At 42.8% G+C, this 27,142-nt stretch overlaps 1 protein-coding gene across 3 annotated transcripts in view; it reads right to left on the bottom strand.

Moving 5' to 3' along the window:
* Positions 1 to 2,554: 2,554 nt before the first annotated feature.
* The window catches only part of znf385c (zinc finger protein 385C), a 145,722-nt gene continuing 121,134 nt past the window's right edge, over positions 2,555 to 27,142 (bottom strand). For all 3 annotated transcript variants that reach the window (XM_071467609.1, XM_071467618.1, XM_071467626.1), the window contains 7 exons: positions 20,589 to 20,699; positions 16,045 to 16,264; positions 9,714 to 10,082; positions 9,269 to 9,456; positions 8,320 to 8,418; positions 7,682 to 7,771; positions 2,555 to 5,546 (listed from right to left, as the gene is read on the bottom strand). In XM_071467609.1, the coding sequence (XP_071323710.1) occupies positions 5,316 to 5,546; positions 7,682 to 7,771; positions 8,320 to 8,418; positions 9,269 to 9,456; positions 9,714 to 10,082; positions 16,045 to 16,264; positions 20,589 to 20,699 (1,308 nt within the window). In that variant the 3' untranslated portion in view covers positions 2,555 to 5,315. The remainder of the gene's footprint in view (positions 5,547 to 7,681; positions 7,772 to 8,319; positions 8,419 to 9,268; positions 9,457 to 9,713; positions 10,083 to 16,044; positions 16,265 to 20,588; positions 20,700 to 27,142) is intronic.

Below are 27,142 nucleotides of genomic sequence, written 5' to 3'. Positions count from 1 at the left end.
TATACACTGAAATAGTTTTAGTATTTATGATGAGTTAATGTAAAAAATCTACCCTCAAAAAGAAAAATCTACCTTTAGTGAATAATGTAATATGTTTAATAATTATCTCGTATTTACTAGATAATTGCAGTGTGGGTATTAGTAACAAATAAAAGAACTATTTTCTATTTTAGAATAAGTGTAGTACATAAAAAGAGCTGTAATGAAAAGGTGGTATATATTTATTTATGCTGGTGGTATATTATTTGGTAACAATATGTGTAGTTTGGTTTAGTCTCCTACAGTGTGGTTTCAGATTTGGTACGATAGATTTTAATGTACTGATTTAAACTATTAACATGTATCTAATTTGTAAAATGAAGATGAACTGCGCACTAACAGTATAATAACCCATTATTAGACAGTTTCTCATTTCTCTTTTCATGAAATATCATGTATGTTTTTTAAATGTATGATGTTACAAGTTACAGGACATAGTTACCTTAATAGTTACCAATAATACCCACAATTAAAACATATTTACATGAAAAATACTGTATAATTACCTATTAGTACATAATTGACAATAGTCTTACCTGTACAAAATAGTAAATACATAATTATTTCATTCTTACTTTTTCATTACTGTCCATTGCACTATTTAGTATAAAAAGTGCCTTTTTATACTAAATACTTATTTATTTCAAGGTAATTACTGTTACTACAAGTAGTTACCTTGACCTTTCTTCTAACTGCCACATATTTTAAATATTTAAGTGCTACTGCGATTTATTTGATCAAATATAGTCTGTTATTTTCTATCAGCCGACAGTTCTGTACATGTCAGTTCCTGTAGTGTTTGTTGATTCTACATGGTGGTTCAGTGTTCAGGGTCCATATCGTGGGCTACATCATGGTCCCGGGTTTGATTGATCCCATCTTTGTTGCTCAGCTTTGAATAATGGTAAAAAATCATAAAAGCCTACGTTTGTACACACAAACACGCACAAACACACACACTTTCACTGAAGCTATGTTTGTAAGGGGTGACTCTTGAGGGAAGGAGCGTTGGCTGACCACCGCAGCAGGAGATAAGGGTGTCCCTCCCTCCACAGAGAGCAATCAGATAAGATAATAGAGCAGTACACCAGTGTCACAGCTTAGCAAGGTCATCATGTCCTTCTGCCATATCACCGGCTTTAGGAAGTGCTGGGGATCCAATGGCTTTCCTTTGATTGGCACCACAGGAGGTGCCGTGCTTATCTCCACGTTTCCTCAAAGGAGAGGCTGGTGCTTGGCCTGAGGCGTAGAGGACAACATCAGTATGTAATCCAAAGGCTCTTCTTCAAATAACGAAGAAGACTTTAAAATTAATACAGAGCAAACTGAGGTAAGTACACGATTATCTGGTGTGATAGATGAAAGTGCTGAGTCACAGTTTATCCAAATGAAGAGTCCAGGGACGGATGTGTTGAAGTCGGCTTTGGGGATGATGGGGAACAGAGCTCCACTGCATCACACACAGCAGATGTTGAGAAGCAGTGAGATAGTGTTTCACAATCCAGGAGGATTCATTGTTTAGTAACAGATCTTACTGCAGTAGAGCCAGTCCAGAGCACATTGTACTGTAGTGGCCATCTGTGGGGAATCATCTGAAGACAAAGGAGATTAGGCTTCCTCTAAACCACATCAGCCACTCAGGTATATTATTCTATCGCTCCTCTGTGTGCCACAGATGCAGCAGAGCTCAGACGTGGTCGCTTTAACTTGTTCCCATTTGCTTTCAGCGTTGTATTTTGGGCTAAACACCAGCCCCGCTGTCACAAGTGATTTCCTGAAATGGCTGGAAAATGAGCGGCTGCGGAGTTGCCACATGAACAGATGCTGTGAGGGTGTCACCGCGGAGCAGCCAGCAGACCCGCACCTGCAAACTCAGGATCATGTGCTGAATCGAATCAGTTTTTCTTCCAACTCAGAGCTGGCGATCTTAAATCTGGGATCTGCTTGAAGTGTACCAAACATAATTCAAGAACAAGGGCAATTTTGAGCATCTTTGTGAATCTGAGCATTCATGTTGTCACTGTTTATTCATCAGCAATCATCTGCCTGAGTAATTTGTCTTTTTTTTTTCCCTCACACACCCACACACATATTTTTACTGCTCAAATATCAATGTGAATCAAAGTGCTATCTTCTGGGATGCTGATGTTTTCCACTTGTACCCATGAGGCACACTCACACACACATTAAAACAATTTTCTTACAAGTTCTAAAAGCTTTATTTTCCAAAATCCATCCCTTGTCCTCTCTAATGTACAGCACTGAAAGTTGTTTTTTTTTTTTTTGTCAATCCATCCATGCGTACAGTGTTTCCTGCTCTCTGGAGCTATGGAGGGATACCCTGAATGGATGGTCATGTTAGCATTTGCTCAACCTGTCACCCCTGAGAAGGCCTGGCTAATGTGACTTCCGGATATTGTCTAAAAAAAAGGCCTTGAATAACTTTATTAATTCGGACAATGTCAACAAGGAGAGGGAGAGAGAGAGAGAAAAAAAAGCTCACTCAAAAAAAATGTTGTTTTAAATATTTTCTCTTGTACTTAAAAAAACATATTGGTAAAACCATGTAAATAAACAAACAGAAAAAAAAGAAAGCAAAGCATTTTTCCTTTCCCTGTATGCTGTACAGAGCCTACAATAACATAATCTACTCTCTTCTATTATAGCAGTTCATCAGGATACAGATAACAATAGCAACTCTGATAAAATCTCTATAGTTACTCTATGATTTCTACATATAATTTTCCTTCTCTAGATTCTTATTTTAAGAAAAGTTTCAGTTCTTTAGGTCAGAGTTCCCAATGAGCGATAGAAACAAACAAACAGTGAAGATTAAAGGCTGGCTGGTTCACTGAGTAGTGCGACTGGGGAGAATCACATCGGTATGGCGGGGAGACCCGGTGGCCTCGCTTACCCAGAAAGACTTGGGGCTCCTTAAACAGAAATGTACATAGGATCAAAGGTCTTGTAGAAGCACTGGTACTGGATGGCAATTACAGGGTTTTCACGACAGATGGCACTGCTGCATCACAGACAACTATACATATTGCACAATGAGAAATGCATAGGAGTTGCTCCATTACTGTAATTTAAGAGAACATGATTTGGTGCGAGTGTTGAAGGAAGGATGACGTGTGCGCTTCAAGTCCTCATGAGACCTTGCCAACAGTCTGATTTGGCAGAGGGAGTGTCAGTAGATATCCTGTTTGGGAGGACGGTGGGGGTGGGGGGGTGGGGTGGGGGTTGGAGACAGCACTCGAGCATGAACAGCAATATGACAGTTGATGTTGCACTTGTGACACTTATCCCAAACAACTTGTCTCTGACGTAACATTGTTTTGCTCAGTGGAAGTCATACAAAAGTTCTCCTGCTCCGCTGGAGAAGCGGAACAGCGATGTCATACGGCGCTGAAGCACCCTCTCTCCGCAGCACAAGAGCAGCTATAAGTGGAACGGCTCAGCCCAGAGTCAAAACATGTGAAGACTAACCATGAGCATCAAGCACCACGGGCAGCACCCATCAGGACAACCCATCTTTTCAAATGACCTTTTGCAATTCAGAGTTGGCCCTTGGCTGTGTTTGAGTACATAATACATTGTTACAGGTGTGTACAGTATAGAATAGATAAAGCCATTGACACACTGAAAACACATTATAAACATAAACATACCGAATGTATTGCTTTAAATGTGAGACTTGTCTTAGTTATGGATAAACCATGAACTGATCATTCTCACCTGATTGTTTTTTTTTTCCAGAGCAAAATTCTCACTAAAATTGGACGTGGGATTGTAAAAACATACAACTACAGCAAAATAAAAGGTGAATATCAACACAATTTTCATTGCTTTTGTAAGTAAATCAGTTTTAAGGTGCTTTTAATGTGGTTGCCATGGCACTGTTCTTTGTTCCCTCCCACGTTGTTCGCAGACACTGCAACAGGATGTCAATCAAGTACTGGCTGAGCAGCCTCCCCCACCCACTGTCACCCAAACTTTTCATTGAGCTCTGAAATCCCATCAAGTTTTCATTGTTTTCATTATGTGCGATTGTGTGTGTGTGTGTGTTGGGGGGGGGGGGCTTTCCCTGCTCCTCATCATCTCATGCTGAGATAACGCCAGAGAAAATCAAGGGCAACAGCGAGGTGATGACAGCGGGGTGAGGACAAGACAGAGAGCAGTAACGAGGGGAGAGAAATGATGGCGTTTTGCAATGTAAGACATCTGTAGCTGCAAAAATGTTTTCATGCCGCTAGCTTGGCGAGAACATGATGTTAAAGCTGCAGTGCGAGAATGATGCAAAAAATAAAAAATAAATAAAAATATCTGAAGACAGATTTGCAAATTGAAACAAAGTCAAGTTGACAAGCTGACCTTTTCTGGACCTTAATGAGTGTTTAATCCTGGGGATACAGGAAAGGGGGGAAAAAAAGCTCAAGGGCTCCGACTATGGCTGTGACTCAGAAAGACAGAGAGGAAGAAATTTTTTTTAAGGGCTCAGGGAAACAGTTTTGGGAGAGAGGGCTGGAGGGGCAAAACGATGCTAGTGGGGTTTTAGCATATGGATATACAGTATGGAGTTATAGATCCACATACCATCCACAAAAAGGACTCATATTTGTTCCTCAAAGGTTTGAAGTGAAGGGGTATTTGTTCAGAGAGTTGTTTGATAATGGCCATATCCAAGATGCAATGTGACAGCATTAAGTTTGCAAGTGGAAAACGCAGATTGATGAGATGGCTTGTCCAGTCATACAGGAGTATACCTCAGCTTCAGCTGTTTTAATGACCCACTGTGTGATCATCCCGTCTTTCGTAAAACCCCAAAACCAATAAGTTAAAAACATTTTAAAAGAGCATCAAGTAAAGGGACCTTATTTTGTGGCAACCACACTAAACATACATCTAGACTTGTCTATATTTGTTCTCTAATAAATTACACAATAATATCCATAATCCAAACCATGTTGACCCATGAAATGGCTATAAAAGCGGCCTCTGTGCACCAGTCACTGTCTGGAGGCCTGTCCTGCTCCGTAGGTCATGATAAGAGGAGCAGAAAGAAGGCATGATAGGGGATCTTGGCCTTTGTGATAGGAACAGCTCTCAGGCCTTGGGGCCTACTGAGCGTCACGACTTGTGCACTGTTTCCATCTTAAGTCAGGCGGGCTGCATAGTTTGCGTGTGGCCTTTGTCATGTGGGTCACACCTAAAGTTGGGCCTGGGGTTCGGTAAGGGGACGGGGGAGGAGCTCAGATAGGAAGTGGGTTAAGTCTTTAGTAGGGGGAGAAGATGATGGGGGTGTGTGTGGCCCGCAGCGGCCCCGGGGCAGGCCGAAACAGTGCAGGGCCCAGGAAGGGGGTCTGGATGAAGGTGGTGGTGCCCACTGGGTGGCGCAGAGCCAGCGGGTTAGTCGCCACCGTGCACAGAGTTGGCGGGGTGAGGGGGCTGGGCAGGAAGCCAGTTGTCAAGCTCTTGGTCAGCTGCTTCTGCAAGGCCAGTTTGGTCTGGAGAAGACAGGAGGGGGAACGGTGAGAGGTGAGAGAAGAACACAGTGAGGGTGCAGCATGTTTAGTGGGGCAAACATGTTTCCCAAAGTCACCGCACTCCTTTGCACGCACAGCTGCAGCAGAGGAATACATGCTCATACTAAATACCAGACAAGACTAGATTCCTGAGAGCTTGTTGAATGATCACCCGTCACACACACACACACACACACACACACACACACACATACACATGTATATATATATATATATATATATATATATATATATATAGGCTAATTCTAGGACTACAGTATGGACACACTTTAGCCTATTCCAGTCAGAACAAGGGTTAAATGACAGACATTTACTCTAAAACTCTGTGATGTTAAAAGGATAGTTCAGATTTTTTTTTTTTAAGGTGAAATGCTTTAATCACTGGTCATCATATTGAAGCATGGACAGAGGCATAGCTAAGATGATCGCACCAAGCTTCCAAAAACCTTTGACAAAAAACATGCAGCACTCTTTTTTTAAAGGTCCCATATCATAGAAAGTGAGTTTTGCATGTTTTTTTGATTATAAAGCAGGTCTAGGTTCTCTATTAATACTGTGAAAGTATCAAAGCCTCAGTCCACAGAGAAGTGCACACAGCCTGAGTTCAGAATCTGAGCCTTAAAATAAGCCGTCAGGAGTTCTGTAACTTTGTGATGTCACAAAGATGCAGTCACTGCTCTTAGCCATGGCCCAAGCCCCGCCCACCTGGACCCACCATCTAACCTTGCAGGATTTAGTTTCTCTGAGCGTTTTCCTGAAATCTGCTATATTTTTATTCGATCATTCTGAGAACAGTCAGCCAATCAGAAGAGAAGCTCAGAGTCTCTCCTCTGATTGGCTGACTGACCTGTTGTTACTAGAGCTCCAGAGAGAAGCCTGAGAGAGGAGATGTAAAACTACATTGAGATTGTTTTGGTTCTTAAAACCACAAATATATCTTCTTATGGAGATCAACACTTCAAACAAAACACAGGAAAAGGTGTTAAATATGGGACCTTTAAATCAAACACTCAGCCCCTGTAGGCTTTAAAGTTGGGTTTAAAATATATTTAGTTTGCTCTTTCACAGAAGCCAAGGTAAGCTTGGAAGCAAAGGTGGGAACACTTTCTCAACAGAACTGCTAAATACGTATCACAAACACGTTTACACTTTTTTAAAAAATTAATACTTAAATATACTCTCCTTGCTGTGTCTCAGGGCTATTTCTATTTTAATCCAATGTAACAGCTGTGAATTCAAGCTGACTACAGCTGCTGTAGGGTCAGTATTTGGTGCAGGAAAGATGCATACCTCTCTCTATCAGGGAAATAACAAAGTTTCATGATACAAAGAGGTCTGAAAGGAGACTCAAGCCTCAGAAATTCACTCGCAGATGATTAAAAGGTTTTCGAGGGCTGTGTTGAGAATATTTTTGTAAGGTTTCTGGACTACTGTCTAAAGGATGAACAGATAAAGCTAATGCTTATTCTCAAGAGCTGTGTCCTGTATTCCCATTTCAAAATTTTCTTCAAACAATATCCTCAATGTTACTGAACACAGAAACCCAAGCTTCTCCAGAATAATTTAACAGTCATGTGAATTTTTATCATGATCATTAGTTTGAATTATTTCAACTTTGTTTATGAGAAATTATGTCTGATAACTCTTAATATTATATTATCTATGAGCCTTGTATACTGTTGCTAGTGAGAAGATGCACCTGAAATGCACCTTGGGAGTCGTAATTAACTTCTCCCCCTTTTTTTTTTAACGTACACAGTGTAATCCAAGAGTTTCATGCTCATCAAAGCCTAGAAATTTACAACCCTGAGTATATATAGGAAAAATTAATAGGATTTTTCTTTAACAACAAGGAGCACCTGGAATGGCATCTCCCACTTCACACCTGTATTCACATCACCACCAGTGAGTAAAATGAATAACACCTCATGTAAAAACAAACAGACAAAACAAAATCAGAACTATCCCTTTAATCTAAACATGATTTCTTCATCATCTCTGCTCAGTCCCCTGCCCCCTGGCCAGGCCTAAAGTTCAACCAGCTGAAGCTCTCGCTCTCCAATCCAACCCCAGTCTCGGCCTCTCCTGCCACTGACCTGCGAGGAGAGGGAGGTGAGGTTGTACTGGCTGAACGCTTTCTTCATGGCAGACACAGCCACGCCTGCATAGCCACTCCATCTCACGTTCTGTAGGATGGAGGAGGAAGAGGAGGAGGAGGAGGAAGAGGAGGAGTATGGGGAGAAGGAGAGATGGGGAGGTGTGTATATGACAGGAGCAGAGAAGTGATTAATCTGGAGTGCTGATTCAGGCTGCTGTTGTCAGAGCTGGTCAGCGGGGGAGAGCAGGACTATTTTAGACCTGTCTCAGGGGTAGGGGACTCATTGAGTACAACAGTGTGTTTAACCTCTCTGACAGTACAGGCACATGAGCATGCTGCCTCGCCGAGGCACAGAAGCCCCTAAGCACAATGTAATGAAATATCTGTGTGTGTGTGTGTGTGTGTGCTGGGGTCAAATCAGTTAACTGTAACAAAGATAAATTAAAACTAGTGTTTAAAAATGGATTACTTTACAAGCTAGATCGAATTAATTCCAGCCTTGGCACATGTGTACAGCATGCTCAAGCATATCTGCGCTAAGAGAAAGGCAATTATGCTTTGTTTGTGTGTGAACGTACGAGTGCATATTTGCGTGACAGTGTTTTGTTTGTGTGTGCCTTTTACGCTAAGACTTACCGCTAAGCTGGAGCTTGGCTGGCTCTTGCTGTGGGGGGTAAATTTGGGTTTGGGTGGTTTTCCGGCCAGCCTGTCCTTGTGCCTTCTGCTATTCATGTGCTGCCGAGACCAGCAGAAACACCATTAGTGAGCTAACAAGCATCTGTTGTACCACAGTGGAACAACTTCAAGTGTTATCTGCTGAATTAATAATGGATACACACTGATTATGACTGAAGTGCGCCGAAATTACACCACATTACTTTCTACCACCGCCACAGTATCTCCTTCTTCTCTGGCTGCATTTCTAACAGGCTTACACCCTCCTGGGATAGGGGGGATGTTTATATGAGACTGGTGGAATTCATTTAAGGCTCAAGCAGCCTGGGTGCTCACACATGCCAACATATCCTGTATCTTTTCCTCATTCTCCAGCAGCCTGGGCAAAGTTTCCAAGACAATCCCTTCACTCAGATGTAGCGTTTAATGAACATCAAAAGGAGAGAAATTACTTCACCAACCTGATTTGATGCCAATGAAACCAGAAAATTAAACACACGAGGTATTAGTAGCTTGCAATAATGAGTAGCAAATAAATCCCTGCTCAGTGAGGAGCTTTGCAGTTAGTTATAGCTTCAGATGATATCTGTCTAATGTGGAAAAATAGCTGCCGCTTGAATGTGCTCTGCACTCACAACCTGCTCTCAATGGCTTCATTCATGTGGCCGTAAATGAAACCGCTGCTTTGATTGAAGCACACATGCATTTCCTCCATCAAGGTTATGTTCAGACGGGCTCTTGAATTAAGTAAGGTCTTTAAAATCCCATTATTCATATTTATCATTTTTTATACCCATCATTTGTGCAGGTCTTAGTTCAGTGTGTATCAGTGTCTTGATGCATAAGGTAATTAACCGACAATTTGCAGGCAGGTTACATTGATATGATGCAGTCTGCTGTCCATATTTACCTGGCTCAGCTGGGTCTCAGAGTTCACAAAGATCTCACACACTTCACACTGGAAGTTCTTGCTGGGCACCCCGACGCTGCCTTTGCTGCCCAGCCGCTTGCTCTTGCACCCAGCACGAGCTGCCACCACTTTCCCTCTGCGTCGTGGCAGAACACTGTGACCTTCCAGCATCAGTTTGTGCTTTGTACCTGGCGGAGAGAGCAAAGAGTTGACAGGTCTGTGTTCAGCGTCTTTTTGATGCTCAGCTTTTCAACATTTTCTTTTCTTTTTTTTTTTTTTTAAGATATATTTTTGGGCATTTTTGCAACTTGGCTGCTAAGAGCATCACCTCAAGTGGTACCCGCCCTAACCACGCAGCTATCAGGTCGCCCTCTACTTCCCAACATTTTCAACCAACCAATCAACCAGTTACAAATTCAAGAAGCCTTCTTAAAAAGCTCTTTACCGCTGTTATGTGCTTCCAGCTGGGAGACGGAGTTGACTGTCACTTTACAAACAGGACAATGGAGGTGAGCCTTGCTCTTCTTGGGGTCCTTGTCCTCATCTGTATTTGGCTCCCCATTTGTGCTGGATGTTTCTGCGTGGCTGCCTGACTCAGTATTCAGACCTGCGACCTCGGCGGCCTCTGGGACTTCGGGGGCGCTAGTGTCTGAGGCAGTTTCAGAGAGCTGTGAGGAAGGCGAAATCTGAGGAGGGGAAAGGGTGACCAACTCAACAGAGGAAACCTCTGATACTGGTGTCAGCATAACCGAGCTCCTGGGACTCTCCTCGAGCTTCACCTCCAGGTTGGCTGGCTCTAGATCAGTTTGAGGACCTGCAGAAAATAGGAACACAGGAGAACATCAGCAAACTCTTTTTATAGACAGAAATTTCTTACTTTTTAAAAAATCTGTAGGATTTAAGGGATTACAATTTGAAATTCAGAAATTACAGTAAAGTTATTCAACCCAGTTTCTTTGATCATTTGGAGCGTAGAAATGTTTCCTCTCTTATTCGGAGATGACAGAGGTTTGATTCCAGTATTTTCTCTGCATGTTCATCAGACTGGAGGCTACGACTTCTGCATGTGTTCATTACAGAGTAGACAAGTAGGTGTGGAGGCATCCCAGTTGATAAAAGGCACCTGCTCCTACACTGTTACTACAATGATATAACAATTATATAGCTAATTACATTTTTGTTGAGTAATCAGTAAAGTGTTTAATCACTTTTTCAGTATTTAACGAGTATTTGATAACACTGTCCAACTTATTATAAGCTTTTCTCATCAGTTAAAATAACAGCGACTAAGCCCGATGTTGTCTGAAAAAAAACAAAGAGCCAAAATAAAGAGCACAAAAAATCCCCCTGCATGTGTAACACTGACTATTTGAATGCAAATATCAAGTCTGCAGAATTAAATAACCATTTGTCTTCCAGTACGACATTGGAGGCAACATTAAGCCGCTTTTCAAGTGCTCGCTCCCTCACTATTCAAATATCAAGTGGACCCAGAGTCTCAGTCAATATAAACAAACCTATCGACTGCTGGGCCACGCCAATAAGTCACTAGAGTTCTATTACACACCTTCCCTTCACCCCACTGCCCTCCCCAGGGAGACACACACTACACCCCAGAGTGCTGTGCGGTACGCTCACTGAATGTATTGCACTTTCTCCCCGCACACACACTTGCAACCGTTCTCAACGCGACTGTGCTTCATTGATTTTCTCTTTTACGTCTCAGAGTAAATTCATCATTGGCGATAAGGGTCTTCCTCTCTCATTCCCACTCAAGAAAAAAGAACCTATAAAGGAGCGAGATTAGACAGCCCTCCCGCTGTAATGAGAGTGACCCCTGAGGAATTTGTGCTCCTCTGTAGGGGGCCAGGGGGAGGTGTATGATCCCGAGCTTATGTGAAAGATACGGCCACCTGAGAAGCCTCCAGAGGGGAGTGATACTGATCAATGGATTTGGCAGGAACGTTACAGAAGAAGACGTGGAGGCTGGTGGAAATCAAAGCCCTCTGAAAATCCGAAAGCTTGGATCATGAAGGACCTCATTCAGCTAAAGAATCATTTCAGATATTCCTGCTGAGTCTCAGATATCGTCGTTTTTAAAAAGCCCAAACTTTAACCACCAAAAAAAAAGTGTAGTGAAAGAAGTGCTGAATTAATCAAGTAGTTAATCACCAGTAAATGTTTAGTCATTTCAGTCATTTTTATATCTACAGTGTCAACCTCTTCACATCGCTGGTTTTTATGGGAGCACATTTATGCCAGTTAGATTAAAAAAAAAGATGAAAAGCTAGAAAATGTTAGTCTTTATCTCATAATTTTGTCTTTTTGTTCTTAATTCTGAGATTTTATCAGAAAATGTTGACTTTCCATCTCGTAATTTTGACTTCATAAGTCAACTTTTCTTTTTAAATCACTTTTTATCACATAATTTTGACTTTCTATGTGTGGTTTTATTTTTTTATCACAACTATTTACTTTTATCTATTTCTTATCTTAAACTGGCTTCCACAGATGCTGGCTTCCTGGCTGTGTGGATTTGCTACATTTCTCTTTTTTATATTATTATAAATCAAATCAATCTACTTTCAGAAGAGGATGGGCACCAAATATTGAGTACCTTAGTTAGGAATTCTCCTCACTCTATGCAAGGATATTGGTATTTGTGTGTATTCAAGTGTAGATATATATAGATATATATATGTATATGTATGCTTGTATATATGCTCATGTTTGTGCACATGTGGCTGTATATCCACCTGTGTGCAGATTCTCCATCTTTTATAAAGGTCTATATACCTGAGGTTAAGCCCAATCTTAAGGTGGCTCAGTTCTGTAACGTTAACTGCCTACTATTGTTTGAAGATGGCAATAAGGTTTAAAAAAAAAAGAAAAAAGAAAAAAAAGAAATCTAATCTTTGGGTTTCAGATTGTTGTTTGTATAAAACCATCAATTTCTCTGAGAAATTGTGAAGGGCAGTATTTCTGCCCTTTTACAAACTGACAAGATGAAAATGACTAATTGTGAGGACTAACCCACAGATTAATGGAAAATAGAAATAATTGTTAGTTGGAGAACTGATGGGAAGCAGTGAAAAGAGCTGCTAAAACATTTTTGATAAATACCAAGACTCTCCGACCTCTTCTCGAAGCCCATTTTTCAGCCGTCTCATTTGCCCTCTGACCATCTACAAGATAGCAGAGACTTCCACCAACACTGGAAAACTGCCAGAGCAAAGGCCAGCATATTGGCAGTGCCAGCAGGGCCTCTGTGGACCAGAGTTGCAGAGCAGCAAATTATGGATATTTGGATCAATGTTACGGAGGCAATCATCAGTTTTATTTAACCCAAAAAGAAGAACTGAATCCATGTTTTAACAGTCCAATCAACTCTGACAGTCTCCTGGAGTGTAAACACATCTGCAGAGATCTCTGCTCAGCAGATTGATCCACTGAGAACTTAAACCACAGCCAAGCAGCAAATAAGTATGAATATTGGGCTCATTATGCACATCCTCACAGACACTGAGCGCCCGGTTTAGTAGGCGAGCACAGATCCAAGGCAGCCTCAGAACATAAACAACTTCCCTGGGGAGAAATCCTTGCTTTAAATCATCATTACTGCGATGACGGACAGAGTCCCCGTGAAGACGGTTTCAACAGCTGAGTCAATCAAAGCCGAGGTTGATTGATGCTTGTCACGACTGATGCAGACCCTCTGTCTCTGGGCGCTGGCCTGCTGCTCTCTAACTTGCTCGCTCACTGTCTGCCCTGTCTGCCCTCCTTTGCTTTCTGGGAGATGGTTTATCAGCATTGATTTTTTTTTTTCTCTTTGCACGATTTAAAACGTCGTCTATTCTCTTCCTTGTCTCCCTCCTGTATGTATGAACTGTTGTGTTGCCCTAAATGACAGGCTGTCAGTAGAAACTAAGAGACGCTGGAAAGTCTTACTGCGACGTGACAGAAATGTTTGTAAGAGACAAAAAAGTTTGTGTGCAGGATGTCAACACGGGACCCTTGTTGGTAGTTTGAAGTGGCGAAATTGACAACATTATAGGACGTCCTCACTGATGTAGAGCTTCTGTTGGTACTCGCATTTGTGTCTGGCCCTGATAACAAGTCTTACAAATTACTACAAAATACACAGTTTGTCTTCAAGCAGTTCCCGACCTTTCACCACCAAGGTTCATCTACAAAAACAACTTTGTTAAGGCCGGAGAAACATTATGGTTTGGGGTAAGATTACTACTTCATTAAGGTTAAGGGACCTTTGTTGTCATAGTTACAATAACAACTACTTAGTTAAGGTTATGGTCAGGGTTAAAACTGACCAACACTGGCTATTTAGTAGGATTTCAGAAACAAACTATGTATTAAAGTCAGATGTTTTTCTTTGAGGTTCTATGAGAAGAAGAACATCACTTCATTTCCTCTTTTGCTCCCACTGGACAAGAGCAATCATTTTTCCTTCGGCTGCTAGAGGCCAAACAAATGCTGTTGTTGGGTATTTGCTAAAACAACTGTTTGGTTTGGAGGATGGACTAACGATAACTGACACTATATGTTTGCTCATTGGTGTAGAGGTTGCGCTGATACATCAAGGTTCTGTGTTTGTGTCTGGCCCTTTCATATTGCTATTTAATTCAGGTAAGTGCTGCTATTACTCTTAATTATGTTGCCTAAATCTTAATTACTTCGTCCATCCCAATGTGGCACTGGACCAAATACATCAGGAAAGCAATTTGCGACTCATCATTTGTTCTTGTGCACCTTAGGAAAAGTGCACTTTGAAGGCCGTCCAGCACCTCCCAGCCAAAACGAGGAGGTACGTGAATGGCGGCGGCTTCCTGTTTCCATGTGGGCATCACTAGGCGTCCTCGTGCAGCTGAGGAGGCCGACCTTGTGGAAATAGAGGAAGTCTGTTTATTCTGAGCCACACAGTCTGCTCAGAGAACCAGCCGACAGGTGTGTTATTGGCTCCTGATGGCAGACAATGTGGGCATTGCTCTCAGACAGCTCCCCACCAGCTTTCAGTTTCATGGCAGACATAACTCATTTCATAGAGTGTTAATTTGGAGCTCTATTCCATTACAGGTTGGCATTGTGGTGCATGGCTCGCACTGCTGCATTTCAATTTCACATTAGGCCAATCACACAATTGGGCTTATTAAAGAGTGTTCCTCCTCACAAAATTGCCTTGGAACTGTAAAATTATTCACAGCATAAAAACTAGCTATGACTTATCTACTTTCTCTGTCCACTGACCCCCCCCCCCCCCCCCCCCTCTTATTCCTCCCCTTCTCTCTCTCTTTCTCTCTGTCTCCTTCATTCATTTCATCTTATCTTTCATTTTCCACTCATCATCTCATTTCGTCTGTGCTGCTGCTTCCCTCTTTCAGAGCTCCCCTTCGCAACGGCGGAATATTAAAATGAGGTTTGATGAGAGTGTTATCAGTCTCCCAGTCTTTTGTCCACTTTCTCCTCTCTGAAGGAGACTCTTAGTGCTCAAGGCTAAAAAAAAAAAAAAAAAAAAAAAAAAAAAGTGTGCATGTGTGCCCATTTGCACACGAGCACGTCTATGAGAAGGGGTGAAGTACAAACTGTACCACCCCCCCCCCCACCAAAAAAAACCCTCCTTATCTCTTCTCTGATATTTCATCTAGCATCCAAGAGCGTTTGGAAATTCTGCTCAGATAGTGATCTTCTCCGGGGCAGGGGGAAGTGGAAGGGAGGAGGAAGTAGGAAAGTAGAGGAGAGAGAGAGAGAGAGAAAGAGAGGGGGAAACTGTTCTGCTGCTCCTCAACTCCCATCACCTTGGAAGGATGAATGAAAAGTGTTCACCCAGACGAGTGCAACATGAGAAGGTAATGGGCTCACTCTGCAGTCAAAATGCCATCAGAGCAATTCATGCTCTCTCAGCTAAAGTTGCTGCCACACTTTGTGGAAAAGTCAACGTCCATATTGTGCTGAAAGAAAACCAACGCTCTCCTCGTTCTTTATCAAAGGTTAAAATGTCTATATTTACACCATAACCGTTTGAACTTTTTATAAAAAGGAGAAGAGTGCCTTTGATTTATTTCAACCTTATTTCCTATTTGACAGCCCATTAAATGAAAACTTTCATCACCATTTTGCTCCTTCTCAACTCATCCAGCACTGTGTGTCATGCATTTCATTGCTGCACAAATACACTGATTCTGGTTCTGCAACCACCCTCTCTATCTTACCAAGAGAGAGAGAGGAGAGAGCAGGGGGGAGCAAGAAAGAGTCAAACAGTGGAAATTAAGAGGCAAAGGGGGTAAAAACAACCCCAGTGAGGCTCAGATCGATCTCAACCAGCCCCTTTATTTACACAGCATCTCTTGCTCCCAGACATCCCACAATCCCACAGCTTTGGAGACCTGCATCAATCACAAGAAACATGGACAGAGAGGTTTTTCTTTGGGGGGGAATGTGGGTGAAATTGCTGAGGTTTGAATGTACAGAAAAACAGAGGGGACAGGAGGATAAGAGGGTGAAGGATAAGGTGTACAGAAGTTGTAATCTCAAAGTGTAGCACACTGAAGCAGAGGGAAGGAGATACGGGTGGAGAATGGAGGCAGTCAATGATAGGAGAGCAGGACTGGTGGAGGGGATTTGGAAAGATGAAATGGGGTGGAAGGGGGAATTAGAGCAACCACAGCGTGACAGAGTGATCATCAAGAAGGTGGAGAAGGATCGGTTACAAATTGCAATCTCCTGCTGTTGTTTCCTTCCCACCTCTCTGTCTGTTTACATACTTGTTCCCTCCACTAAGCTCGTATCCATGAGCGCAGGAAGGGCTGCCTCGGACGTTGATGTCTTGCTCCGGTCCCGGTCTCTTTCCCGGTCTCTGTCTCGCTCCCTCTCCCTCCCCGTGGATGAGGCCTCCCCGGCTCGCCGCTGCCTGTTCTTCTGGGCCTCCATGGCTTTGAGTTTCCGGGCGTGCTTGTGGCCCTTATAGTGGGCTTCTGCTTGGTTCTGCAGAGAAATGAGAGAAAACCAGGTTGGGAGGGACGAGCAGAAAGGACTCAGTGCATTATCTGCTGGAAAGACGGGAGCCCACGTGCAATAAATGTTAAAATGCATGCCTCTCTTCCAGGCATACACAGGCTGCAAGGAGGAGAGTCTGTTTCCACCTGATAACAGCGCTGGCACATTGGGAGGCCAGAGGTATAATTGCATGTGTAATATGTAACAAGAGAGAGGATCCCATCTCCACAACTACCCTATTAATGTGCACTGTGAGAGTCAGCCTCTGCAAATCCAAGAAACATGTGGCAATACATACTAATGTCACACACATTTGGGCACTCACGAGCACACAAACACAAATCAGACTCCAGACTGACTGCGATGGCAGCAAAAAACATGGATCACGATTTACCTTCACATTTTTTATCATTCTCACGGCCCGGTTCAATCCGAGAACAAAGCTCCTGATGTCAGAACAAGCACGGATACACAGGAATAGAAGAGAAATCAATACAGAGATTACTCATTAAAAGTTAAAACAACCTCCCGGGACCGGCTCTCATCAGCTCCCAGCCTGGATAGGACAAAGTTAAAGAGGGAAGGAGCAGAACAAGGACACATGATGGAAAAAAAAACAAACTGATGAAAAAAAAAAAGAAAAAAATTGTTTCAAATTGTATCCAAAATGTGAAAAACTTAAGTGTCTCAAAAACATAAATTGTAGGGATTAGTCAGTGATGTGGACATACCCTCAATATTTAAGAGATGGATGGATTAAGTATAAAAGAATGTTGTATGTTTTGACATGTGGAGCAGGTGCGGCCTCCAAGACGGCAATGCTTCTTCCCGAGCTGTCGTCCACTTTTACTTCCTCGAGAAATAAATCATGCAAATCCTCAGACACCAAACAGCTTCAGTAAAGAGACGCTAGACTTTTGCTTTGAAGGAGTCCTGAGTGAGGAATAAATACATGCTGAAATGACTAAGAGTCTGGCAAACACTGAAAGACTTTTACATTAGGAGGAGTGAAATGCAGATTGCTCATATTAACACAGCATCAACAAAACATTAAGTCCCATAAGCAATAAAAAGGATTACTGCTTGTGCTGCATTAGCGCAGGGTTACAAGGTTATAGGCAGACACACACACACACACACACACACACACACACACACACACACACACACACACACACACACACCACTAGTCTCATGTATTAGCTCTATGTAAACACCAGCATTCTGGGTCTGGAGTTAAACATGTACCCTCCACATTAGCTCTCCCACCGGTGTGATATAGTGGAGGCCTATAAATAATGGGGCTGTCAGCATCTATAAAAAAAAACTGCTTGAATACTTTGTGACTGATCTGCCATGAAAAGGCTTCGGAGATTAGTGTGATGTGACAAATTCAGCCAGTGCCTTCTCCACCACCAGTCTCTCCATCCAATTGAGTCTCGGAGCAGGCGGAGGGACAAGGTGTGAAATGAGCTTTGGTTTTCACATCACCACCCATGCCAGCAGGACTACAGGGAGATGTGGTGCTCTTCCAGGGGATTCTAGATTGTCCGGTGATTAAGCAACCCCCGGGGCTAAAACAAACACCGGACTATATTTGGTGCAGAGACATGTGTTTAGTGGGAGTGGAACATGTTCTGTCAAAATGGTGCAGAATCAAAATAATGACTTGCTTGTCACAAAAATAATAACAAAGGCATAAAGTAGAGTGGATTTGCCAGTTGCTTTGGTTAATTTAACAATCAAATTTAACAATCACTGAGCTGCCTCTGTGGAGGCTGATGAATAAAACTGTACAGTTTCCCCTCAAGTCACTGAATATAACAGATGGATGTGAAAAATCCAGCTTTTACCAAATTTGCAAGTTACAGTTGTCTCTGTAATATCTTTATATATAAATAAATATATATATATATATATATATATATTTTGCTGCACTGTGCTATAAATACATGCAGCCCAATTATGTTCTATTATATTATGACACTGTGAAACTTGTCATATGGTGAACAAGAGCAAAGACACGCTCTCTCACGCTCTCACATACTTTCCTTTAACTATTTTAAATATTCAAACACCACTGGACCTGAATTATAGAGACTAATACCCTGGAAATACCTATGATTGCATCAGTAAATGCATTTATGTCAGTGTCAAGTGTTCAAAAAGAATCAAATTCTAAACAACAAGTGCATTAAGGGATATGAGGTAATCTAAGAGTTCTGATGTCCTCTATGGGAATCCACAAGCCACTGTCAAAACCCCTCCTGCCTCCTCAACCGGTAATAAAACAAACAACAATATAAGAAATACAGCAGAAATAAAAATGTTGACATTGTGTCAAATCACTTCATTTGCTATATTTCCCCCTTTTTGGTACATTTAGGCTTCACAGAAGGAAGACGGCCCAAGGGCATGTAGACTGACCAGAGTAGTGCTTCAACGACCAGAGGACACATGGGACAACCGGAGGGCCACTCAAGTCTTCCTCTTATGAGACATTAAAGGAATAGTTTGAAATTGGTGGGAAATATGCTTATTTGCAAGAGTTAGATGAGAAAATCAATATCAAGCTCACGTCTGTACTGTCAGTATAAAACATAGAACGTATGTAAAGATGTAATTATGCAGAACTTTAAGCCTTAATATAATTTAAACAGCTGAGTTACATAAAAAGTCAGCCCCGTACAGTTGTCATGAAGGAGGAAATTAGCCATAGAGACCAAAACCGTCTTTTGTACCAGGCTGTGAACATGTTTATTTCTGCTGTAAAGTTGAACACTTTAACATGGGAGTCTGTGGGGATTGACTCGCTTTAGGTGCCAGACTCAAGTAGTCATTAGAAGAACTGCGGTTTTTGGTGCTTCTGTGTTCGCTTCATTCCTCATTACCCAGGGTTGCTACTTGGTATAAAGCTACCTCCTGCAACCAGCTGGTTTAGCTCAGCATAAAGACTGGAAACTGGAGGAAACAGCTAGTTTGGCACAGTCTAAAAGCAGTGATGTCACACTGCACTGCCTCACCCTGGAGCGCACTTCTACATCCCCGCAGCCAGGCGACAGATTGAACCACTGCAGGTCACAGAAAAACAAGATTTTTAGCTGGTGATAAGTTGTGTCTTTATGGTCAGTTTGTGCTACACTGAGCAGCAGAGACAGCTTACGCTTTTTCCATGTGAGCATTATGCATAAGGATGACTTGTTGTAATATCTGAGTGAACTCAGAGGAGGATGCATGGAAGTATTCATGCTTTAAGAGAGACAGATAAAGCTACAGTCAGACTGACACTCCTCTGTAAGTCAGAGTGTGGAGGCAGGGAATGGGATTTGCTCTGGTGTGTGAAGAGCACGTCTGCGTCCCCTCTCCCCCCTCAGCTCCCTGTCTCCTGTGCCTCAGCCCTTCTTTGAAGATGGAGTCCAAAAAATATAAAAATGTGTGTGTGTGTGTGTGTGTGTGTGTGTGTGTGTGTGTGTGTGTGTGTGTGTGTGTGTGTTTTGCTGTGCCCAGACATGAGATGTCTTAAGGCTTTATGCATTATTATCTATTTGTTTATGTTAATATGCATAAAATGTCATGGGATGCTTGCCTGTGTGTCTTTGTGTGTGCATGTGTGCTCTAATGTGCATGTTTGCATGAATACAGTATGCATGTATTTGTGTGTGTGTGTGTGTGTGTGTGTGTGTGTGTGTGTGTGTGTGTGGTGGGAGAAATGAACGAAAAGCCGAGTATGTCGCTTCCTGCTGGTGCTGCTGATTGTTTCTGCTCTTCACTGATAAACGGCAGCTCTCCCTGCTGTCTAATCCCTCTCACACCAAAACAACAGACACACACACACACACACATACACACACACACACACACACATACACACACACACACGTACACGTACAGATTTTGCTGAAAGGAAAAACTGAACAAACTCTTATATACACTGGACTAGAAAAAACTCTAAATGACTAACTTTTGATTTGAAGGCAAACATTTGCATAAAGGGGTGCACTTTTTGCTAATACACACATGCAGGTGCACACACACATACACACACATACACAAACACAATGAGTCGGTGAGGCTGATAAGAGCTGAGGGAATTGTGAACCATATTTTCCAAAACCAACATTCAGGAAGCTAGCAGACGCACAAAACAAAGAGGTGCTGTTCTCCGGGGCTAGACTCACATTTTGGTATAGATTGCTTTTATATTGTAAATTACACAGTCTGTCGTGCCGTCTCTTTCTCTCTCTTAATGTCCCACAACCTCTCTGTCTACCTCACGAACACCACAGCATAAAACGTCTGAAGCATTTCTTACCGTTGAGTTAAAGCGCAGGTGGCAAATGTTGCAGGAGATAATCTGTTTCTTCTTGAGGGGCTGGGGGACGCCAAATGTGTGGTTGATCACTGCCTTCTGGACAGGGTCCATCTGAGAGACAGAGACAGCACAAACAACATTAGGTCTATATGATTTTATTTTCCCAAATGAGAAATTTCTCTGCAGCACAACAACTTATTCCCCTGCAATTCAAGATTCAATCCTCGGTGTGGCCATAAGCTGCTCTCGAATACAGAGGTGTTCAAACTGTGTGGCTGCCTCCCCAGGGGGCAGGGGGAGAGCTGAAGGTGGGGAGGGATGAGGCAAAGATACTGCATTATATGAAAGGGACAGGTGCATGCTGGTGATCTAAAACAACTGGAAGTTAGTTACTGTGGTTTGGCTGCTGATTTAGCCCATTTAGCAGCACGGTCAGCAGCTGGAGGCTGAGAGACACAGTCGATGGAGGCAGCAGAGGTGCTTAAACTACTCATTATGACTCAGCCACATCTCAACATACAGACGTGATACATAGTTAATTACACTAAACTGAAAAGTCCAGAACTTGCCTGAGAGTTATCTTGTTTTTAAGTTTTCTTCAGTATCAAAGTATAGTGATAGTTGTCTCTGCACATACACTGCAAACAGGAACTCCATCTGTTTACTTGTCAAAATGTAAACAATAGAATCCAAAAAACTAGAATTACTGCCCTGTGGTTGTATGATTACATCCCTGTTTATCCAGAGTCATATAAAATATTTGTGTAAAATTTTGTTATAATTTCTATGCAAAGTCTTGAAGGCTAAAAAGTGTTTTGTGAGGTCACCGTGACCTTTGACCTTTGACCACCAAAATCTAATCAGTTCATCCTTGAGTCCAAGTGTATGTTTGTGCCAAATTTGAAGAAGTTCTGTCAAGGTGTTCCTGAGATATCTTGTCCACGAGAACGGGAGAGATGGACAACCTGAAAACAAGATGCCTCTGGCTCTGGCTGTCACCGGTGTGGAAGCATAAAAAAGCAGGGCTCAGGATGTAGTCCACAGCTAACCCACAGCTAATTGGGAACAGTATACTTCCTGGTTTGTCTTGATTTTGCCTGAGGGGTGGCCGCAGAGTCGTTCCCCTGCTCTAATACATCAGTAGACAGTGGGCACTAAATCCCCACCAAATATCTCCAGCAGCTACAGTTAAATGTAAGAGGTGCAGTAATTTCAGCTGTGAGTGGTAATTGTCATGTTTATGTGTCAGTCTCTCAGCCTGGAGTGTGGACTGACACCTTGTCAGAACTGGAAGTTGGAAATCAAAAACAAAAAATAATGAAAACAGTGCTAATACAGTTAATACATATATAATTTAATCATTAAAATTCTCCCTTGATTTGATGAAACAAGCCTTATTTTCTTGCTTCTTCATTTTCCTTCATTAAACCAGACTTTGATTAAAAATCCAGTTAATTTAAAGGTATGATTTGTGTGCACCGGCCACAGCAATCTGTTTGACTTGTTTCTGTCTGCTATATGAAGCACAAATCTGTAAATCTGCGTGACAACGAGGCAAAACTGGGTTATTGAATGTGACTGTGGAGCAACAGTTTAGCAGATGGGGAAGTTCACAATTCAACAAAGTAACCCCTGGAACACACTGAACATCACACATAATATGATAATGTTAGAATCAAAACGTGACCCATTTGTGCTCCAGTGGTGCCACAGTCTGAGCCCCCCCCCCTTCACGCAACCAGAGGACATGAACAGAAAATACCCCTCACATGTTAATCATAGTGTTTCATAATAAAAAATTATACATAAAGAGAAGGAGGCTGGGGCGAGCAGGGAGTGTCTGTGTGTGAAAGCTGAGCAGGTTTTTGGCATAAATCTGGAGCAGATGAAAACATCACTCTGTGCATTAGCATGAAGTTGCGTGACCTTGTGATGTGAGGAGAATATCTCAATTTCTCCCTGAGAGAACAGTCTGTTATGCTCTGAGCTTTACGAGTTTTCTGTGGCTGAAAACATTCCCCACATCATTACACCAGCAGCAGCAGCAGCAGCAGCAGCAGCAGCAGCAGCAGCCTGGACAGGTTGGGTCCATGGATCAATGCTGGTGACACCAAATTCTGACCTAACATCCAGATTCATCAGATCAGGCCACGTTGTTCTTCATCTGTCCAGTGTTGGTGAGTCTGTGTTCACTGCAGCCTCACATTACTTTGCTGACAGGAGTTGAACCTGACGTGGTTTCCTGCTGTTGTATCCCATCCACCTCAAGGTTTGATGTGTTGTTCATTCTGAGAAGCTGTTCTGCTCACGACAGTTTTAAAGAGTTGTTACTGAGTTACTGTAGCCGTTCTGTCAGTTCCAACCAGTCTCTCCATTCCTCTCTGACCTCTCTCCTCAACAAAGTGTTTCCATCTGCAGATCTGCTGCTCAAGTCACTGGATAAAAAAACTTTATAGAGACTGTTGTGCATGAAAATCCCAGAGGAACAGCAATTTCAGAAATACTCAAACCAGAAATGAACAATCATCTCAGTCAAAGTCACATTTTCTCCCCATTCTGATGTTTGACCTGTATCTGCTGGATTTTATGCACTGCTGCCACATGACTGGCTGATTGGAGAATTGAATAATAATAAATGACTAAGCAGGTTTACAGGTGCTCGGAATAAAGTGCCTTCGTAGTACATGATGAATCAAGGTGGTTTGATGCATCGCAAAATTCAATCCAGCAATTTGACTTAGTCTTACTGTCAAAAAAAGGTGGGGCCCAGCCGCTGCTGCCTCTACGCTGCATGGAGAGAGCTGGTGCATGATGCAAAGTGCTCAGAACAGCAATACAAACAATGCTGATTACCAGCTCCTAAAAATATTGTTGCTGACATAAAAATAAAAAACATGATGCAAGTTTTCAGAGACAACACTTCTGCACTCAGAACCCAGGAGTTTCTGAATGTTCTGGATGATCTGCTGGATGTGAATGATCTCTGCTGCTGCTGAGATGTGCCTATCACAGCACTCAATTTGTAATCAGTAAAGCTGGACATATATTTCTACATTACACTGTGCATCGGCTCAAATGCTGTGCCGCAGCTGACACGTGCCTCCTCAAAACTTCCTGTAATGTTGCGGAGCCATTACACTGCTGAGCTGCTCTTCAACGTAGTCGTAGCTGTGTTTGGAACGAATGCACAAAAACGCAACGACTGCACAGGCTTCCATACACTATTAAGATGTGGTGAAATTACACTATAAGTTACTTGGATGTAACACCAGTACAGTAAGTGAGTGTGTATGTGACTGTCGCCCTGTAAATGACATTAAGCACAGTTATTATAGGGCAAGTAACTGGAGCATGATGCAGCCTGAACATGTACAATAAATGCCTCCAGCATTGCAGTGGTGATATTAAAGCAAAACCTGCGTCATTTAAGTGGCATATTTACCTGACAACAAATCCAGCTTCATGTTTATCAGGCCTTCACGCGTTTTAATGCGGTTAGACTTCATTGTAATCTAAAAAACGTGACTGTCTAATACCTCATGAGTCACTGCAGCCCACAGACAAAGTGTTTCTGGAGAGGGAACTGTATTAGAGACTAATAGAGTTTTAACTGTCTCTGAAAAGGCTGCAGAGTCTCCCAGAACAGCTATAAACAGCAGAGCTTCATTAGAAGGTCTGCATACCATGATGACAGCTGATTTCATTGCGGCACCCTTCAGCACGGTATCGCATATAACAATCACCTTGGATCTCTCCCCAGGCTGGCACAGGGCCTGACCCAGCCTGCTCCTCTGCTCACAGAGGGAGAGTTAGATCGGCACGGTCACTGGAGCCGCCACAGTGGCACTGCTGACAGCCCCAGCTGCCCACAGATCAAGGAGCGCTGGTGTATTGATGGCGGACAGGATGGCACGCCGCCTTGATTTCTCTCTAAAACACAAGGCTGGACAATATGAGATCCCTCCGCTCCACACAAAGAGTCGGGTCGTGTCCAAGGCAAGAGTGGGGTCTGTTTGCTATAGATTCTTCAAGGCCAGGTGTGAGAGGGATTATAAACACACCTGACACTGAAGCCTCCACACTGGAGGTATATCTCTCCCTCAGGGATATCTTTGCCTTTGTTGATTTATTTTGGCTTCTTCTACATGACTCAGAGCTACCTCAGGGAGCAACTGACTTTTCCCTTCACCAGCCGAAGCCTGACCGTGGAAACCTAGCTCTCCCACTCCTGCTGTCCTCTGTGCACCGCAGCAGGGCAGGCTGCACACAGCTATTTGTTTTAGGAGCTGAAGAATGTGCCCATTGTCTGTCCGCAGCCATCCTGAACTGACTGCTATAAATGCATCTTTTGTCCGAGCCCTCCCTCCGCCCCCGCCATCCCAGTGCAGACAGAAGTTATCGTGCGCTAGACGGCTAAGTCCGTGGTGGGGTTTCAGGGTAGGTAGAGAGAGAGAGAGAGAGAGAGAGGTAGAAGGAGACAAACACACACGCAGATGAAGGGGAGGGATGGGTTGTAAGAAGGGACACTAGGGGAACCTGAGGATATTTAGTTTTGGAGACAGGTGCATTCATCTTCTCCCCCCTGCACACATCCAGGACAACGTGTGCCTTATCAGGTCCAAGAGAACCTGGGGCTCCCTGTTGAAAGGACTTTGTGATTAATGCCACAGCTGTGCTGTCAGACTGTGTGTTATGGAAGCTAATCATCTCCTCCCGGGACTGAAGCGACACTGATTTGATGTTATTTCTGTGGTTATCATAATTTCTGCATTCTGGTTGTGGTGGATTCCACGTCCTACTGCGAGTTGTATTCTGTAACAATGGCTGACTGGATTTCAGTGTGAATTCTATGTCACGTGTTGCTAGTTTGCTGAATTCGTTATAAATTTACTGCCTTTTTCTTCTACAATAATATGACTCTTTTTATTTTTTAAACAGGGGAAGCAAAGTGTCTAAAAATAAAACACTGCTTCTGAAATATATTTGTTGAGACCTGGCACAAATGATTTTTTTTTTTATCAGGAAACATAAAGGCTGGTGAGGCAGAGTCAGTGGTTTGAAAGCAATTTTCCCAATGAAACATAAGCAAGACACAGACAAAACACTGACCAGAGACTTGCCCTCCTGCCTCCACCACTAATATAAATACATGAGGGTGCTAGTGGAGCGAGTGTTTTTCCTGCTGCCTTCGCGCTGGGCATGCTCAGTTCCTCTTCACAGGGCAGTACAGGTGAACCCGTGACCCAGAGCAGTGGGTGGCAGAACAAATGAATAAACTGCACTTTTCACATCACAGGCTGAAGACCCCCTCCACACGCAATATACACATTACACAGCACACGTTTATGTCTCCTCCACCCCCTCACACATGTCCTGAACAGTGAAAAGCAGCCAGTCTCTCTCTCTCTCTCTCTCTCTCTCTCTCTCTCTCTCTCTGTCTCATCCTACCTTCCTTCACTTGGTTTGAAAGCATGTACTGTTTGCAGGAGCTCTGCCTTATGTTTCATTTACAGACCAAAGACCTAGAGATGGTTTCACAGTTCACGATAAAGGGAAGTGAACACACACACACACACACACACACACACACACACACACACACACACACACACACACACACACACACACACACACAGGTATAACTGTACAACTAGGATCAAAGAAATCAGAAGTGCCTCCACACATACACACACAAAATGACAATGGGTATAGTGCTGTAAGTAAAGGATCAAAGATACAAGCTTTTAATTCCAGGCTCTGCGGCAGAGGGAGCGTCAGAGCCGAGGTGCTCAAGAACTGAACAGTTTGTTGCTGACGTTGGAGACAAAGTAATAACATTCTCATCTGTGGAGCTGCTGATACTGAGGTGACGGCAGCGATGCTGAGAGGTGAGACGATGCTTGAATTAGGATTAGCACACCCGAGAAGCCTGAAGGTAAGGCCTCAGCGCAGTAAAGGAGGACGAGGATGAGGATGAGGATGAGGTCTGGCTAGCATTAAGGAGTCAGTTTTATAGACCTGTCTTTCTTTATACTGCTCAGTGATATAAAAACCAGTCAACCAGCATGAGCTGGAACACTGACACAAAATTGATGAAGTATGTGAATCATAACTCTGAAACCTTCACCATATAGAAAAGACTCTCGTAGCCCCAGAGTATGAAATAGTGCTAATATGTCTGCCGGGGCTTTTCTCTTCAATAGGTGCCTGATTCTTCCATTTCACTCCCCCTGTGTCATATTTCTTCATTTTCAAGGCGTCTACAGGACGAGATGAGATAAAAACGTGAAGAAAGTTTTTCTTAAAGCTCAAATAAACACATTACCAAACAGTGTCATCACAATATTTTTCCGCAGTGAGATGAGTCACCTCCTCACATGATATTTGTGCTGGATCTCATTAGGTGCCTTATTATTTACAGGCCATTTCTGGCTCTGCTAGAGACCTTTATTGTTGGAATACCTTCTTGATAAAAGCCGTACATTAATTGGCTCCACTTTGATTCCCCTGTTCATCTAATGACTAGTTTTCATGACATATCAGAGGCATCAGAC

This window comes from Trachinotus anak, unplaced genomic scaffold (genome assembly GCF_046630095.1).
Source record: "Trachinotus anak isolate AG129_WGS33_773 ecotype Australia unplaced genomic scaffold, CSIRO_AGI_Tana_v1 ptg000003l, whole genome shotgun sequence".
Classification (NCBI taxonomy): domain Eukaryota; kingdom Metazoa; phylum Chordata; class Actinopteri; order Carangiformes; family Carangidae; genus Trachinotus; species Trachinotus anak.
The sequence above is the reverse complement of the archived record's forward strand: the minus strand, read 5'-3'. Positions and strand labels throughout refer to the sequence as shown.